The sequence below is a fragment of the Andrographis paniculata genome, unplaced genomic scaffold, assembly GCF_009805555.1.
Source record: "Andrographis paniculata isolate CXL003 unplaced genomic scaffold, ASM980555v1 Contig65END, whole genome shotgun sequence".
In the NCBI taxonomy this organism is placed as follows: domain Eukaryota; kingdom Viridiplantae; phylum Streptophyta; class Magnoliopsida; order Lamiales; family Acanthaceae; genus Andrographis; species Andrographis paniculata.
In genome coordinates, this window is record NW_026137601.1 from 1,745,231 (window position 1) to 1,763,398 (window position 18,168).

At 35.3% G+C, this 18,168-nt stretch overlaps 4 protein-coding genes across 6 annotated transcripts; 2 read left to right on the plus strand and 2 right to left on the minus strand.

Annotated features, from left to right (window-relative positions):
* Positions 1 to 379: 379 nt before the first annotated feature.
* LOC127262117 (metacaspase-3-like) lies at positions 380 to 1,872 on the plus strand. Of its 2 annotated transcripts, XM_051290646.1 has the most exons (5): positions 380 to 683; positions 746 to 1,070; positions 1,173 to 1,284; positions 1,450 to 1,647; positions 1,740 to 1,872. In XM_051290646.1, the coding sequence occupies exons 1-5, from the start codon at positions 380 to 382 to the stop codon at positions 1,797 to 1,799; spliced, it is 999 nt and encodes a 332-aa protein (XP_051146603.1). In that variant the 3' UTR covers positions 1,800 to 1,872. The 2 variants fall into 2 exon arrangements, with proteins under 2 accessions (XP_051146603.1, XP_051146602.1); XM_051290645.1 differs by having other exon boundaries at positions 1,450 to 1,812.
* Positions 1,873 to 2,592: 720 nt separating this feature from the next.
* LOC127262116 (metacaspase-3-like) lies at positions 2,593 to 5,139 on the plus strand. The gene is made up of 5 exons (XM_051290644.1): positions 2,593 to 3,336; positions 3,428 to 3,755; positions 3,840 to 3,960; positions 4,262 to 4,426; positions 4,833 to 5,139. The coding sequence occupies exons 1-5, from the start codon at positions 2,907 to 2,909 to the stop codon at positions 4,890 to 4,892; spliced, it is 1,104 nt and encodes a 367-aa protein (XP_051146601.1). The 5' UTR covers positions 2,593 to 2,906; the 3' UTR covers positions 4,893 to 5,139.
* A 115-nt stretch (positions 5,140 to 5,254) lies between these two features.
* Positions 5,255 to 7,030, minus strand: LOC127262115 (uncharacterized). The gene is made up of 2 exons (XM_051290643.1): positions 6,170 to 7,030; positions 5,255 to 5,887 (listed from the first exon to the last, which is right to left on the minus strand). Exons 1-2 carry the CDS (start codon positions 6,951 to 6,953, stop codon positions 5,526 to 5,528), a joined length of 1,146 nt encoding a protein of 381 aa, XP_051146600.1. The 5' UTR covers positions 6,954 to 7,030; the 3' UTR covers positions 5,255 to 5,525.
* Positions 7,031 to 9,404: 2,374 nt separating this feature from the next.
* Positions 9,405 to 16,271, minus strand: LOC127262114 (outer envelope protein 64, mitochondrial). Of its 2 annotated transcripts, XM_051290641.1 has the most exons (13): positions 15,873 to 16,271; positions 15,212 to 15,364; positions 14,750 to 14,874; positions 14,328 to 14,453; positions 13,764 to 13,946; positions 13,504 to 13,648; positions 12,862 to 13,030; positions 11,853 to 11,987; positions 11,572 to 11,772; positions 10,983 to 11,110; positions 10,827 to 10,878; positions 10,215 to 10,284; positions 9,409 to 10,089 (listed from the first exon to the last, which is right to left on the minus strand). In XM_051290641.1, exons 1-13 carry the CDS (start codon positions 16,109 to 16,111, stop codon positions 10,007 to 10,009), a joined length of 1,809 nt encoding a protein of 602 aa, XP_051146598.1. In that variant the 5' UTR covers positions 16,112 to 16,271; the 3' UTR covers positions 9,409 to 10,006. The 2 variants fall into 2 exon arrangements, with proteins under 2 accessions (XP_051146599.1, XP_051146598.1); XM_051290642.1 differs by lacking the exon at positions 15,873 to 16,271 and having other exon boundaries at positions 9,405 to 10,089; positions 14,750 to 14,972; positions 15,212 to 15,318.
* Between the last annotated feature and the right edge of the window lie 1,897 nt (positions 16,272 to 18,168).

The window sequence follows — 18,168 nt, forward strand, 5'->3', positions numbered from 1 at the left end:
ATTTTTATTTTGATTTATTTTACATCTACAAATTTTGACGACCCAAAAAGTGAAAACAAGAATCGCCTCATACCACTTAATGATACCAAAGATGGACACATACATACGTTCAAAGAAATAAGAAAAGAAAAGAAAGCAGCATCTGGTTCGGTTCTAATTCTTGTTCCAAAACATCATCGATGGCAGTTTAAAGAATTGCCATGCTGACTTATCTCACAATAACACTATAATAATATGGCACCGCACTCTCAAATCACATAATAATAAGAACTATACCCTTTTAGGTATGAAGTATGAACTTCCATCATATATATATATATATATATACATATACACACCTCTTTTTGCTCGGTATGATCCGTCGAATTTCGCCTGAGCAATGTCAACTTCCAAGAGAAGCTTGAGCCTGGAGATAGAAAAGAAGAAGACCGAGGCCAAGTTACTCTTGAGAAGATTTTCAAGCAGCAAAGGTCGAACAGATCAAATCCAAACTCAAACCTCATCACCACGAATCACTCCCTCTGATCCCTCGCCGCGTGGGAATAAACGTGCATTTCTTTGCGCAGTCACCTACAAGAAGCAAAAGTACGAGCTCAAAGGAACTGCACAAGATGTCAAAAACATTCAAGATTTACTCCTCACAAACCTCGGATTCCCACCCGAATCCATCCTCGTTCTTGCAGGTTTATATATATATATAGCTGCTGATGTTTTTCTTAGATAACGCTCGATTCTGTTTTTGCAGAGGATGATTTTAACTTGCCTCCGACCAAGGCAAATATCGAAGAAGGCTTTCGGTGGCTGATGAAGGGAGTTCAGCCAAAGGACTTGCTTGTATTCTACTTCTCCGGGCATGGCTTGAGACAGCGCGACTTTGTCCGGGACGAGGTTGATGGATTCGATGAAACCATCTGCCCTCTCGATTTTCAAACTAATGGAAACATCGTGGATAATTACATCAACAAAGTCCTTGTTCGACCATTGATCAAAGATGTCAAGCTTCATGCTATCATTGATTGCTGCCATAGCGGAACTGTTCTCGACTTGCCCCTCGTGTACAACATGGTTAAGTACGTAATGTATCTCCAGTCGTCCGATCGAATCTCTCCTTCTATTTCAACTGCATATTCAAATCCCTCTTCCATCATAAATATGATGTGAATTTTCATCAGGGAAAAATGGGAAGATAACAGACCTCCTTCCGGCGACTATAAAGGTACGGCCGGGGGAACGGCGATCTGCATCAGTGCGTGCGAGGATTACCAATTGGCGGCAGATACAACAGTCCGTGATTTTTTATTTTTTTTCCCTCTGAATTTTCTTCGGAGCGATGTTCTGGATCACCTACAACATCAATCAGAAAATGGAAATACTCATCATATCGATCTAACTGGATTATACTTTCGTAGTTCAAAGAGAACTTATCGAAAGCTCTTGCTTCTGTCGCAGGCTTTTTCAGTCGAGAAAGAAATGAACGGCGCGATGACATGTGCATTTATAAAGGCGATCAAAGAGGCAGCCAACAAACAGGAAGGAATAACTTACCATGGCATACTGCATTCCATGCACGACACCCTCGAGCAAGCACACGAATCAGGATGTTTCATTCCAGGAATACGCAGGATCTTCCATCGAAGGATCTTACAGGTACTTAGTCGAAACAATGAGCAATACAGACTTTTAGAATCTATTGCTTTATGGAGAAAATTTAACAACTTTATTTATGGACAAATGTTCAGGATCCATTACTGTCATCTTCAGAAAAGTTCGACATCGCTGCCACAAAGTTCGAGCTATAGTTATGCAGAATGAAATTTCAACTGAAGCCATACAAAAGAGCATCAGAATACTTCAGACAAATTTAAGTTTCAGTTCTCTACCATAAGCACATCAATGCTAGGGAATGTAGGATGGAGCATCATCCTTAAACTTTGCTACAATCTCATCTTTGTTATCGATAGAGATTTCAATAATTAAATTTTGTCGTCATCTCTACTGAAACTCGCAACAAACATGAATAAACGGTTCGACTAAGTACAACATACTCGCATAACACCCCCATGGCAGCAATTATAAGCAGAGCTCAAAGAGATAAAAGATTTATTATTCCCCCAATCGAATTCAAGAAATAACTACAACGCGAAAGCAAAGCAGGCGTACAATCTTTACGCTAGACTAAAACAATAAGGCAAAGCTGGGATCATAGAAACAAAAGAGTCGTGATTTTTGTAAGGAAATGTTGAACCTGTAGTTTCACTCACCTAATGCATATGTAAATGATAGCACCTGAGTTAAGCATATCATTCGATTTAATTCCCGAAGGGGCATCTGATGAGTCAGATTCTTCTCCTGAAAAAGGATATGTAGTTTAATCAGTACGGCATCGAATGTTTTTCAGAAAGAATTGCTGGACATTCACGCCATTGGCAAGGGGTACATATACCTCCAACCACTTGCCAGCAAATTGGCATCTAACAACAATGGCACTCAATCACTTCTACAAAGGACTTGCAGAATCTCACTTTCGTAATAAAGAGCACACGATCCTTATCAATAAATCGCCAATCTTGACCTGCAACTTCCCAACATTTGATCAAATGGTAGCTAAATTCATCTATCTTGGTCAAATATTAGACTTCCCTAATTCACTACAAAGTATCGTCCTTATCAACACTTAGTGACTCCATACTACAAAGTATTGTTCTTTCACCGAGAAGATTATTAATTCAACCAACATATGAAAAAAAATGAGAGTAAACAGAATCCAATTCTCCAGCACCACTCTTTCCATGGAATAACAACACAGTTTCGAAACTGTGACAGATACATATTCTTGCGCAAAAGACTAAGATTGTGTTAATATAAATTCTTATGTCGGCACTCAAATCAAACGAATTAGATGAAAAATGGAAGCTAGGAGACGAACCTGCAACTGGTGTGGGGTTTCATTTCCGGGGCCGAGCCTGTATTGCCCTGCTTGCCACCGTTACACATCATCCCCGAGTGATTTTGAAGGCTACTATCAACATGGAGGCAGAAGAAACGATTATCATGGCTATCTTCCATATGGAGTTAGCAGCAACAATTATGCAACAGGTTACACAGCAAACGGTTGGGTTTACCAGCCAAACAATGCTGCTAGAGTTTATCAAGTACCATCATGGTCATATACTAATAGAACCACAGCATCTGGGCCTAAACGAGCTGTTCTATGCGGAATTACCTACAAAGGCCACCGCCAGAGCCTCGATGGAAGTATCAATGATGTGTTGTCCATGAAAAAGCTGTTAATGGAGAAGTTCGGGTTTCCAAGCGCCTCCATTGTGGTGCTAACAGGTACTGCCTGCACCAAACAAGAAAATTATAATTATCACAACTGATAAAGAGAAATTGCCATCTCATTCTTGAATTTTGCAATGCATCACAGAGGAACAGGACTACCGCCATATTCCAACAAAGAAGAACATCCGAACAGCCCTGAATTGGCTCGTGCAAGGCTGCAAACCTGGGGACTCATTGGTGTTCCACTACTCTGGGCATGGATCACAAGTGAGAGACCATGATGGAGATGAGCTCGATGGCTACGATGAATCCTTATTGCCTGTTGACTATGAAACCGAGGGCAGAATTCTGGACGATGAAATTAATGCCACCATAGTTAGGCCACTTCCGAGAGGAGCAACACTGCATTCCATCATAGACACTTGTTTCAGCGGAACCTTTCTCGACCTCCCAAATGTTTGCAGGATAAACAGGTCACAATCTCTCTACTTACGGATTCAAGCAGCTATGAAAATCGCCTCAATCATCATGTAAAGTAGTTTTTCCTATTCAAACAGGGATGGATATTACAAATGGGAGGATCAAAGGGTTGCACATTCTGCATTCAAAGGTACCAGTGGAGGATATGCAATCTGCATCAGTGCCTGCGATGATCATCAAAACTCGGGAGATACCACGGTAGGTCGTTACATTCTTATTTCTTCCTCCATGAAAGCTGCAATTTAAGATTGGAAAACACATACACATCTAATGTGGTCATATTTGGACTGTCAACAATTCTTTTCTCATATATCAAGCTCAACACTATCATTTCGAATCTTTTTGTATAATCATATTCCTATGTATTAAAGAAACTGCTTGACTTGAATTGATAAGTCACCAGAAAACATAGCTTCAGCAATAATAAGACATTAGAAAGGCGAGTAAACTTACCGAACTACCAAATACAAAAGTAACATAGATAATTATGTTTATTCAGGCTTTTACGGGGAAGGCAACAGGAGCACTGACTCACAGCTTTGTACAAGCTGTGGAACAACAACCACGACTAACCTATGGACATCTACTCCTTGCATTGTACAGACGTATAAGTGCAGCTCGAGAAGAATTAGGTCTCAGAAATAATTATCCCCACTTATCACAGGTAAGCAAGCCCTAATTCACGTCTTGTTCTTACGCTTCTATAAAGCACATATTATGGAATTCTAGCAAAATCAAATCAAGTACAAAAGATAGGCAAATGAGAATTATATACAATGTCAAGATATAACTATTCAGCGGCATGAAACCTTTAAAATAACCACACTTATGCTTCATCTTGCTAATAAACTAAATACTTCATACGAACAATCCAAAATCAAGTAACCGGGTAAATTTTTAGAGTATGAACATGAATTTTTAATCGAGAATCAGAAAGAATAATTTGTTCATTTCAAATGCCTAAACCTTTACATTCTAGGAAGAGTAAACTAGAAGTTAGACGCATCTTACTTGATATATTTCTTTGATGTTCGATATATTTTAAGTACTTACTTTGCTTCTGTCTGTAGGAACCTCAACTGTCATCTTCTCACAAGTTTGATATTCACTCAAAGGCTTTCACATTATAATCATAGAGGCTGTCATCTCCAAGGTTGATTACCTGCTAAGAATAAGAAAGCAAAGAGCATACTTCTTCGCTATTTCAATTAAAACATATTCACTCCTCCACTTCCATACGAAAATCTATGTTCAATAAACCTTCAAGCCCACCTTGATCGTAGCGTGTTCCATTATGATGCACTATAATGAAGATATGAGAATTGTTAACCATCTTCTCCTAAACATTTTCAATAAAGGTTAAATTCCTCGTTCACAGAGCTATCTAGCTACCAATGCTTGGTGATTGGAGTTATACCAAATATAAGTACACATAAATCGTGATATTATTACAATAGGCAAGTGAATACTCAAATCAAGAGCTTTTCCATAACAGAAAGTACCCATAACATCACAATTGCAGTGTAAGTTTCGAATTTATATAAAACTAAGCATTACACTAAAAGAAAAAACAGTGAAATAATTATATATAAGTACTGGTCTCATAAGGTATTGATTTTCTACTTTGTATATAAGACATGTATTATTTACATCAATAACATACGACAACGGCAAGCCAATTTCTACACTATAGGGTACCTTTAACTCCTCGAGCCATGCATTGTGTTTGGAGAAGTGCATGAATATGCTTTTTGAAGCAAAATTTAACATAAGATCCTTCGGCTTGCTGGAGTCGAAGCAGCTAAGAGCCGAGAGCGGGAAGCATTATACCACTGAGTGTAGCAAGTGCGCAAGTTCGGCCAGTCGGAGGCAGGCGAGCAGGTGAAATGATGAAGCCACTGAGAGAGCACCACTTCCTGTTCATCCTCCTCTAAAGATGAGATCATCTCTTCCAATGTCTTCTCTAGCTCTGCCCTCTCCGCCACGCTTAGAATCGGAGCATCGATGCCGTTGTGCGCACGGCACAGCAGCGGCAACCAGGATACAAGCATCTTCATATTGGTCTCTCTTATAGCTCCATCTTCTGGCTCCTTGCCAATGTCCTTTGCTTGCCCAATCAAGAATGCTGTAAATTGTGTATAAATTCAATTAGTTGAATTATCTAATGAAGATGTAATCAATGCTTCAATTTGAAGATGAATTTTTGTAATCAATTATTCATTTTATGGATTTTCCAATATTCTTTCAAGATTCTTCGATATGAAAATGAATGCTTTAACTTTTATTTGACGTATTATACTAAATATTTTCTATTAAAAAATATAAAATATAGTAATTCAAAATCTAACCATTCAAAATTTCTTGAACAAAGAATAAAATATAAATATTATACTTAAATATTACATACCTGAGACCTTAACTATGGACCCTTGAAGCCGAGGCTCAGCGGACAGAGCAAGCCGAGCCAATTTCGAAGCCGAAGCCCACCCCAAAACAGCCTCTTCAGCGCAGCCAGAAGCCGCCATCTTCTGAGCCAGCCACAGTAGCTCCATAGACAGCTTATCGCCGGAGTTCGCGAACCGGCTCATCTCGCTCCCCGGCACGGCTGCGCGCCAAAAACTGCTAACCCCCTTCAGCAATCGGCGCGGCCCACTCTCCCGGAGCAGAGCCGCCGATTCTGCGCCGCTACTGAAATGCTCAGCCACTGCAAATTGGAGCTGGCTCAGCGTCCTCGAGAAAGCCGCCGAGAGCACGGCACAATTAACCGCCGTCAACGGCGGACTATCCTCCGCCAAATTCTCGTGGAGAAGCTTCTCGATCAAAGACCTTACCAATTCGTACTTCCGCGAACTGACTGGGATCTCGTTCATCAACAACAATAGCTGAGATAGCGCCCGGGAAACACCGCTCCCGCCCTCTCCACGGCCGGCTGCGGCGGCGCCGGAAGAATTATCGTCGCTCGCCGGATTCAAACTGTAGCTCTGGAATTCCGGGGAAGCCGTGAAAGAGGAGAACAGAGACGGCAACAGGTTCAGGAAGAAGAGCAGCAGAGAGATAAGGAAATGACGAATCAATTCCAGAAATTTGGACCTATGGTACAAGTAAACGAGGGGTTTTTCGGCGTAGATTAACGCTGTAATCAGCAGATTCCTCAGCAGCAAAGGAGCTACGGCTGAAGACGGAGCCTCCATTGTTAAACCTTCTCTTCTCTTCTCGAGAATCCACAGGAAATGGAACAAAACGAGGGTATAATTTATAAAATGGATCAGCCGAGTCGCAGCAAACGGCGTCGTTTGACCAAATTTAAGGTATGTTTTTAATTCGAGCTGAAGTTTCTTATTGAAGTCAAATGCGTATCTTTATTATTATTATTATTAAATATATTTCTTTTCTTTTTTTTTTATGGAAAGGATAAATAAGCTAAAATATTTCATTAAATTACTATTGTAAAATATTTTTTCTGTTTCGAGTACTATATACATTGAGTTATTAATAATAAATTATAATGTTTTATTATTTTTTAAATAAATAATATTGTTGATATTTTAAAATTATTTATTTATTGAATACAAATAATAATAAAAGTTTTTTAAGTGAATTTTATTTAATTATTTTATATTTATTATATATATTAAAATGAATAAATTTATTAAAAAATATAAAGTAATCTTAAAAGGAGGAGGGAGTAGAAGATTCCTAAATTTCCTATCAATCATCTTAAAATAATATTAAAAAAAAATTATATATAATACAAATAAATATATTTATTTATGATTAATAGTATAAATTAATTATAATACAAAAATTAAATATAAATAAAAATATTTATTTATTAAAAGAGATAAGAAAAATTTAATTGGATAAGATTACGAATTTCCTATTAATTAAATTTATTTATATTTATTAAATATATTTAAATTAGATAAATTTACTTAAAAATAACAGTATATCAAATAACCTTAAACATCTTAAAATGGAAAACGGGAACTCGCAGTATAAAAAATAGAATTACCTTTATTTGTTTTCTTATTTAAAAAGATTGAAAATAAATACTGTATTTTATCATTCTCTATTTCTATTATTTAAATATATACAAAATAATAGAAAAAAAAAAGAAATAAGAAATGACAGAATTATTTGACAATTTCTTTTTTACAATTTAACTTTTACGAAAAAAAAAAATATTTCCTCTTAATTATAAATTTGTATACTTTTTATGTTAGGTACCATACATATATAAAAAAAATAATGTTATTTTTAACTTTTATAAAAAGATGACCTGAGACAATTTTTTTTATTATAATAAAAACAATCTATATATAAATAGCGAGCTTATATAATAATGTGATAAAATAACATAATATTTACTTTAATAAAATATTGTATAAAATTATTATTATTATTTTCTAAAACATCATTAATTATATAATAAAGTTAATACTAAATTAATTATTAATAAAAGACAAAATATCTTTTGAGTATTAATACTATTTAATGTTATTTAATCATACTCAGAAGAAAACGATTAATAATCATGCTATTATGAACTTTGCTTAATTCTTATTATAATAATTAGAGCTGACAAAAATTGATCCGACACGACTTGACACGAAATAATTGGATTTGGATCAAATATTTCAATCCGATTATGTATACGGATTGACACGAACCCGACACGATAATAAACGGGTCGGATTAGGGTTTAAACTCTCAACTCGAACCCGACACGACAACCCGATTATAATATATTAATATTGATTAATATATTTATTATATATAAAAAATAATCATAATTTAATTATTTTTTTATAAATTAATTTAAACTAAATTCAATTTTAAATAAGTCAACCTAATTTACGCTCAAACCAATAAAAATTAACATAACACGACAACAAAACAAAAAATTATTTAATTTAAATCAAAAAATTAGACTTAATTATGTATACGAGTCAACCCGAACCCGATACGATAATAAACGGGTTAACACGAACCCGACATGATAATAAACGCATCGGATTAAAATTAAGTAATTTAACCCGTTTAAAGTAGTCAACCCGACACGAACCCGATACGAATCGACCCATTGTCGGCAGGCTCTAATAATAATACACAATAAACATATAGTTAAATTGAATAAAATCATATTATTCATCATAATCATTCAAAATAAACAACCCCATCTTGTAAATATATAGATGTGTGAATGTACTAAATTAGATATATAGGTATATAATATATGGATGTATAAATATATATAGAGAGAGATAAACGTGTGAGTGTGTATTTCTAGAGAGAGGGGGGGGGGTTGGCAATAGGAATAGAGAGACGAGAGAAAAAATTATAGAGGGATGATGTTTCATTTCAACCAAAAATAAAAAATAAAAAACTTATTTATAGGCAATTTACAAAATAATTAGCCATCAAATTTGGTGATAAAACATCATATAATAAAAGGCACATATATAATCACATGAAATGAATATCATGCACATCAATAATACATGACAAATTACATGCACTTAATTCATGCAAAATGACACCAATAAATGTGTCAAAAATATAAATTCAATTGTACTGTTAATAATAATATATTTTCTTATTTTAAAAAAAAATGACAGAACCCTTAAAAGAAAAATGAAATTTGTAATCTTGTAATGAAACGCATAAACTAATATTTATTTGAAATATTTTCACAATCCACACTATCAAAATCCAAAAACCCCAAGAATAGGTTTTCTTAGCTGTCAAAATTTACATACTATTGCATTAATGTGTTTGTTTGAAGGATTTTGGTGAATTTCCACTATTCATCCAATTTTTTCCCCCCAAAAACATCAAATCAAACACCTATTTTTCATTTTTTATATTATACTAAAAATCAATTTTACATTCAAAACATCACATCAAACCCTATTTATATCACATCATACAACTATTCAAATTCAAAATTTTTACTATTCAAATCCCAACTCAAAATCCAAACCCCCAAACAAACACACCCTATAACACGTGCACACACTGAATATTTATTTGCAAGATGGAACTTTCACATTATTTGCATTGACAAAATTCAATCTTGTTTACTCACCTCCAACATTTTCAGCATTGCCTATAAACGTGCACGTCTCAAAATCTCAAACCATAAATAGAATATTTGATTGGAAGTCCAAGTCTCACTATATATCGATGTTTCCTGAAATTTTCTCTGCTTAATTAGAGCATAAAAATGGGGCAGAGGAGAGTCTCAACTGACCAGTTTTGTTAGTCGCTTTACGGCCTGTGTGGCAATTTTGTGCTGTGGTTCGAAAACAAGAGCAAGCTTGAAATCTGCGATGTTTACATACATTTTAGTAGTTAATACACACCAACGGGCATATGAATAAAGTCTCAGATAGATCACGTGAATATTTAGCATCTGAATAATTTGATTGGGGATGAATACATTGACTGACCTTTGAGGGCCTCTGTGTAGTTATGAAGTTCTTCCCTAGCTTTAGCTCGCCTTAAATAGGCTTTCACGTACTGCGGATTGAGGAAAATCGAGTTAGTTGGGACAGTTCAAATCAAGAACTCTACAGCATTGCTTCTTTGTTTTTTTTTTTTTTTTTTTTTTTTCCAGAAATGAAGTTGAATTTATTCAATATGCATAGCAGAAATCAAGAACTCTACAGCATTGCTTCTTCTTCTTTTTTTTTTTTTTCCAGAAATGAAGTTGAATTTATTCAATATGGCTAGCAGAAATTTGTTAAGCTATAATGTATGGCTACATCAATCCTAAACACAGTCCTCAAACTATAATTCAAGAACTAATAATGCTACCGTCAATTAACCTGTGGTAAAATATTGTTGTCAGCATAGATCGGTAAATAAGGTCAACATGCTATTTCATTAACCTATGGCGGCAGTGTATGAATCGAACAAATCATACAGTTCATAGCATAATTAATTTTTTGAAATCGCCAGTAACATTTTCTCTGAAATGCTAAGAAAGCCAATGATGATAGGTACATAAATCATGATTAAAAGTTTTTGTATGGTGGAAAAAGGAATATAAAGTCACTCACCCTCTTATCCAAAGATAATGCCTTGGTGCAATCCTCCTCAGCTTTTTCGAAGCTGCATAAGGAGCTACCAGTAAGGAGACATCCATAGTGACTAATTGTGAGGGAGGGAGGGTGGGAGAAAATGCAACGAAAGAACAAAGATAGAACATCACTGACCATCGCAACATCAAATATGAAGCTGCCCTATTGCAATAGTAAGTTGCATTTAGACCATCCAAGTTTATCGCATCGGTATAGAGATTGGCAGCCTTATTCCACTGTTTTGCATTATATGCAACATTCCCCTGAAACGTGAAGAAGAATAAAATAAAATCCAAAGCCGCAAGCATGCATACATGAATAATAAAAATTGAAATATTAGAAATATCATTTGGGGGACAAGACATAAACCAGCACAAGTTAGAGAACACGGAAAAAGTATAAAAGAGTGATGATCATCCTTGCTAGATGCAAGAAAGTACAAGCGTTTCTAGCATTTAGTGTTTATGTATATAGCTTAAATTAAGTATAAGCACTTGGATTCAGCCGGTAAAGTCATCAGATTTACAACAGTATATGTTCATATCCATTGAATCATAAACTTCTGAACAACTTGCATAGTAAGATCAGAGGAAAGTTAGTTCTGAACACACATAACTTCCAACTTCAGAATATTCACATTCCATTAGGTCAAAATAATTAATAACAAAATATTAGAATGGGCCAAAGGAAACAATAAGAAGTACTTCAAGATAAGAAATTTGACCTTTTCCTTAAGTAGTTCAGCATCCCCCATGTTACCATTAGTTTCTGGCAATTGCGGAGGACCAAAAATAATGCTGACTTCTTCTTGCAGAGAAGAATACATATCCAAAACAGTATCGAGTAAGAGCTTGTCGCTTCCATGGTATGCTATAAGTGACACAGAAATTGGACAGCCATCATGTTCTCCAAATGGAATGGCAACCTAAAGATTAACATGCAATTAGTTGGATTCGAAAGCAAGAAATATTAGAAGCTGCTAAAACCTTGGAAACATAAAATTACCTGACAACCTCCGGACATGCTTGCAATGCCTGACAAAGCATACATCCTATCAAGAAACTCTGCTGAGAAAGATTTCTTGGAATTCAGCTTAGGAGGAGGATCAGCTACCGTGGGAATTACTAATAACCCATCATCCTTCAAAATTCACGGAGAGTGATTAAACCAATTAGGTGCAAATCATAAAAAATGAGTTGTATTAAGCTGAAGAACAAAGGTCAAACAAATTTAAGATAAAGAGAATTTATTGAGTTGGAGTATGAAAAAAATGCCATCCGCAAGTTAAAATATCATATTCCAATTCCAAATCAGATGTTCTTATGAAGTATAATAACACATTTAACTCTCAATAAACTAAGCTTGGAAGTCCAGACTCATTCTGATGGTAATCAAACCAAATGGATTATTAAATATTACTATTGTTATTTTCTCTCAGACCTCAAATTTTCAATGTCAGCCTAGTCCCCTATACGATTCTTACTCATATGTATGTTATCCAACACAGAAACCTAGTATTGCAACACAGTCAAATTGCAGTTAAATGACATGTTTCAATATTAAATCTTCTGCTTCAAGAGCCCCTATGACAACTGATGATCTCACTTTGATTATAGACAAGATTTGGAGGGGAATCCAACCATCCACGATCGAGATTAAATTTTGTGCCCAACTAATCACCAATTTCATAGATTCCTCTAGTTCTGATAACATTACAAGTTTAAAAGATGAGAGACAGAATCAGATACAACCTTCAACTTTCAGGACAACTAAATGAAGTTCTACCTTTATGCATAAACCAATATACAGTTGCCTGAAAGCAACTTGAGAAGTGAAAATTTAGATTCTGGTGCTGATCCAGTGTTTCATGATATAAAAAATTTGAATAGAGTAAACAAAGATTCCATCCTTTAATATCTCCTAAGACTGCCACCAATAAGCACAACTTTTCTATCAATGGCCACCATAAATGATGGGAAAAGGAATCCATTACAATAGAAATAAGATCATTTACCTGTAAGAGACTTCGTAAAGCAAGTCGCATTTCCGTTCTGACTTGATATAAGCTTTTGACATTCTCTTGGGCTGTTTTTATTGCTGGCCAAACTTCACTAGAGACCCCCCGGCCTAACTTGGGTTTGATAGATTTAACCCACTCTTTATGATTTGTTTCAAACTCCCATCTGAAAAGTAAAAAAGAAAAGGATCTGATCAGATACAAAGGCTTAAATAGGAATCCTCTGTTCGAAAGGTAAACATTTCACCATTTTGGGCATCTGTCAAGGGAAAACAGTTTTACACACAAAAAGTTACACCAGCTATCATCAGAATACAATATTCATTGAACTCCGTCCCAAAAGTAAACGATTACTTCAACCGTGGACAGAGGTAGTATCAGGTTTGCTCCCTTGCATCACAAAATAAATATGTTTCCTTTTCATCGTACACAGATAATTGAAAAAAATATATACATATATATCGATGATACTCAATATGTAAGAACCAAGGCTAGTTAAATCCATACTTAGTATAATGTTTAATAAACGATGAATAGATGAAAGCAGCAAAAGATACTGCAGATTACTATTCACGTGCATTAATCCAACATACTTAAAAATCAAGAAAAGAGCCATATAAACAAGTATTTGGGTAAAACCTATGAAGAAAATGCATCGCACAAGACAATGCTCTCAGATCAGATCCTCCAGTTTCCCTTCTTGTTGACGTTTCCTGGAATGATTTTAGGCTGGGCACTTTTGATGCAAGGTACTGGCTAAAATTCATATTCTTAGGTGCCTGGTCTGGAAAAGAAAAAAATGTAAATTAAATATTTGGTTACTTATTTGGACCCAAAGCATGGGCTTTCATTTTGAAACTTGTCTCCAGAAGTGATATCAGACCAATGTAAAGACTTACAGCCTGATAACTTCTCTGTCACTTTGCCTATAATATGAACGATCTTATGCAACGACATATTCGAAATCTGGAAAAGATCATCTGCTATCATTATGCGTGGTATCCTTTTAGGCTCCAATGGATTTAAACTAAGAAGAGCATGTCCAGCCCGATGCAAAACAGATGGATCAGATGCCAAACACCCTGAACCAGTGTGATTTTAAATATTAGTGGCTGATACGAGAAAGCTATTCTTTTCTATCGAATGTCATTATAGGCATACATGTTAATGATATGGACTCACATAAACAATCATTGGTATAGATATGAAGCAAACATGACGACAACAGTAATCTCTACATGCCAAAATCACAATGCCAGCAATTATGATTAACCACTATTAGTCCATTTGAAGTCATCTAGGAAATATGTCCACTTCCCGTCAACAATGAACAAAGGCCTAATCAATGACAGCAATTACGATTAGCTAATAGTGTTGATGCTTTTTTATTCACTAGTTTGTTATACAAGCAAGCAGCAGTAAGAATTTCAACTACTTAAACTCTTAGAAATCTGATTGCCTACCAACAGTGTCCAAGCTTTGGGAGTTTGGTAAAACACCAACTGTTGATACGATTCCATGAGATGGTCTGAATCCAAGTATTCCACAAAATGATGCTGGTACTCTTATACAACCAACTGTATCGGTACCTACAATATCATAGAAAATTAGAATACAAAGCAAGTTCACACATCAGTCAGGTGACCTTAAATACTGGAACCTACACAAGGAAATAAAAGAGGAAGCAAGCAAGCATGACAATGTGAAATTAAATCTAAGATTAATCATCTGCTAAATAACAGCACAAGTTCCAAAGAAGTGGAAGATAAAATGATGAAATCAAGAACTGATTTTTACTTACAAAAATTATATTGGAGTGCTATAACGAACTCAGGTAGATAATAAAGAAAGCAAATTTAAAGTTATGCAGCGCAAATGATTATACCAAGAGAAAAATCCACAATTTGTGCAGCAACAGCAACAGCTGATCCACTAGATGAACCTCCAGGAACATGAGATGGCTTTTGTGGATTGGTTGGAGTTCCATAGTTCTTATTTTCGCCTAGTATCCTGTAATTAATGTCCAAGAAAGACCATAAGTGTCTTCCCTTGAACTGCATTATCTAGCACCCAAACAGACCACACCTTCTCTGCCTCATGCCAGCATCCTATTCCCCACAAAGGATATGACATATAATGTACATCCCAATGAAGAGTAAGTATTTCAAACTCAAATAATAAATGCAGCACAATTGAAGCAATAATCACCACACTTCTATCTTTAACCTTGTAATTGCAGAATTGATTCGGCACACTTATTTATATTTCGCTTTTTCAATGTAACTTCATTTATTTGAATCAGAAAATGCAATATAAAACAAAAATTCTGCTCGGGTTAGAAGAATACCCGCAGCCAAGCTCATCCATAACTGTCTTTCCCACAAGGGCTGCACCATTTTTTAGCATTGTTGTGACCACTACAGCAGTGTTCCCTGCTGCATCATGCGTCTTCTTCCAGTCTGAACTTCCATATCCCGTTACATAACCCTTTACATCGAAGCTGCATCACAGCCAAAACTGATTATGAAATATGAATTCAGAGGTAAACAAATACTACGCAGGAATACAAAGCTTGTTTTCTTGAAACTACTTTTACTCTAAACTAATCATCGCTTGACCTGCAGGCTGCAATAACTTCACATGATCATAAATATTGGAATGGGAAAACAGGCCCGCACTAGTTTTCAGAAACAAAATACGCATGAGATCGCTAGCCATATTGAACTTCCAAGAAATACAAGTTGCATCATATATCCAAACCTTTAACATTAAAAGTTCTCCAAATAATAAAAGAGTATGTTTGCTTGTGTTTTCGCTACCATTTAAATCTCATCATCCAAATTTTACTTTCAGTTAAAATATTTCATATGCAAAACTCATCCAAACACCTTTTCACAACACCCAACACCAAGATCACTTTATATAACAATTAAAATGTTGTCACCAATAAACTGTATACTAAATGGAACCAAAACTAGAAATCAGCCAAGCAAAAAACGGTCATGTACTTGTCATTAATGGCAAATATAAGGCCAGAGAGCGGTAGAGGAGCAGCTGGAGGAGGAGGCTGAGGAAATGGAGGAATCTCAAAGCGTTCGATAAAAGCTCCAAAATCTTCTCTGACCTCGTTCTTCGCTTTGATTCGACGCCGTTGAACCTCCGCAAGGATCAACAATCCGGCGACGCCCACGCCGATCACCACCCACAACTTCGGACTCTGCGCATTTAGCTTAGAAAATCCAGACATTTAACAACCACAAAATTGTACTAATCGATTGATTCAAGGTTGAATTGATAGAAAGGTCGGCGAATTTAGATTTGTCCGCTTGGTACGACGGAGAGAGACCGACTGGGGTTTTAGAGAGAGAGAAAAATAAACGAAGGGTTTAAGGAGAGAGAGGCAGAACAGTGAAATATATTAACACAATAAATAATAAAAATAAAAGAAACTCAAGAAAAACGTACACGCAATATGATACGCCGGATATGCATATAGATAGATACTCGCAAATAAAAAATAAAAAATAATATTTCCTCCGCTCTTATAAATATAATTTTAATTAAATTTGATGATATTTAAAAAATATTAATATTATATTAATAATATATAAAAAATATCAAATAAATTTTTTTTTATCTAAAAAAATAGTGGCAATTGTTGTGTAATAATATGAGTATTTACTAAAACAAGACTATTGTTTTAAAACATTATTATCTTTCTAGTTTATAATATTTTTTTCTATTTTTTTTTAAAAAATAAAACTTATATTTGAATTATTAATGTAATATTTTACATAAAAATACTATTAAAAACAAATATTATTTTATACAAGTCATATATATTCATTTGTTTTTTCATGTATAGTATATTAATATTTACAGTTAATAATATAATAGATAAATAAAAAAATAATTTTGTCACTGTATATTTTTTACCATTTCAATTTTCATTCAAAAAGTAAATAATAAATATTTTTCCGCTTATAAGGATTATATTTTTTTTTTGTGTAATTTTACTTAATATTAAAAATATTCTTATTATATAATTTCTTTTACTATGTCTTTCTATTAGCGTCTCTTGTGCGCAACAAATCTGTACAGAATAATACAGGATAAATAAGGCAGGACGCGTATCTCCACCAAAGACATATGCCGTTGATTAGTGGTATATGACCAGAGCTCACACACATGGGACGGACTATGGCCGAGAACCTTGGCAGAAATGTCAGTTCGTGATACTCTCCCCCACTCAAAGTCGCAAACGCCCTCGTGCGACGCCACTTGAGTGCACCGACGTTGTTTCTTGCATATTGGGCTTGCCTCCATGCATCACTCCATTGACCATTTCGCGCGTACCTCGTTGTGCTCACCAACCCCCAGCGAGGTTTGCCATAGCTGACCCACAACTCGCCTACTACACTGCTCGTCTCCAACAACGCCATCCAGGACACCCATGTTGCAACTTCTCCATTTTTCGCCCGAGAATCGTCTTCGACGTGGTTCCGCTCTCACGAACAAAACTCGCCCATCTTGGCGCACCAGCACTGTCGAACATACTCCTTCTCAAGGAGCACTCCACCCTGGAATGTCCAGCCTTGCTTAGATATGCTCTTCCTTGTCGTGCCGCCCTCAACATGCTCCTTCCTGAAGAACTGGTCATCCATCTGCTTCGTTCGTCACCACCGTCAAGGTCAGCTCTGATACTATTTGTAACGGGACAGATGGTTTCTCCTAGAACACCTTCCCGTCGCCCTAGCGATTCTTCGACTCCCTCGAGAACTCGCTAGTACAACCCGCACACATCTCTAACGCACGCTAAAGTAAGAACACTATAAGATGCACCCGACAAAGTAGAGTGTTTTATTGACTCTCAAAACTAAGAATATTATAAGACACTAATAAAAATATTTTTGTAATTTTTCTTTAATTTGTACTACGTTTTGATATAATAATTAATATTTAAAAATCAACACGTAAAAAATAAATGTGATTTCAGAGCCGAAGATAGTATTTTAAAATTGTTTTATACATCCCTATAAACCAATAAAATATTATTATTATTATTTAATTTATTTAAAAAATATTGTAAAAAGAAAACTTGCAAGTGGAGTGAGTATTATAAAAATAAACAAAATAGAAAAAATAAAAATAAAAAGTAAATGGAGTTTCTAACCCAATCAGTAAACTTTTTACCGAAATGATGACATGAATGTTGGAGAAACTACCAACGACGGCACAAGTATTTTGTATTATTTTCTAAAAAAGAGAAAAAGGTTGGGAACAAGTGCTGATTTGTTAAATAAA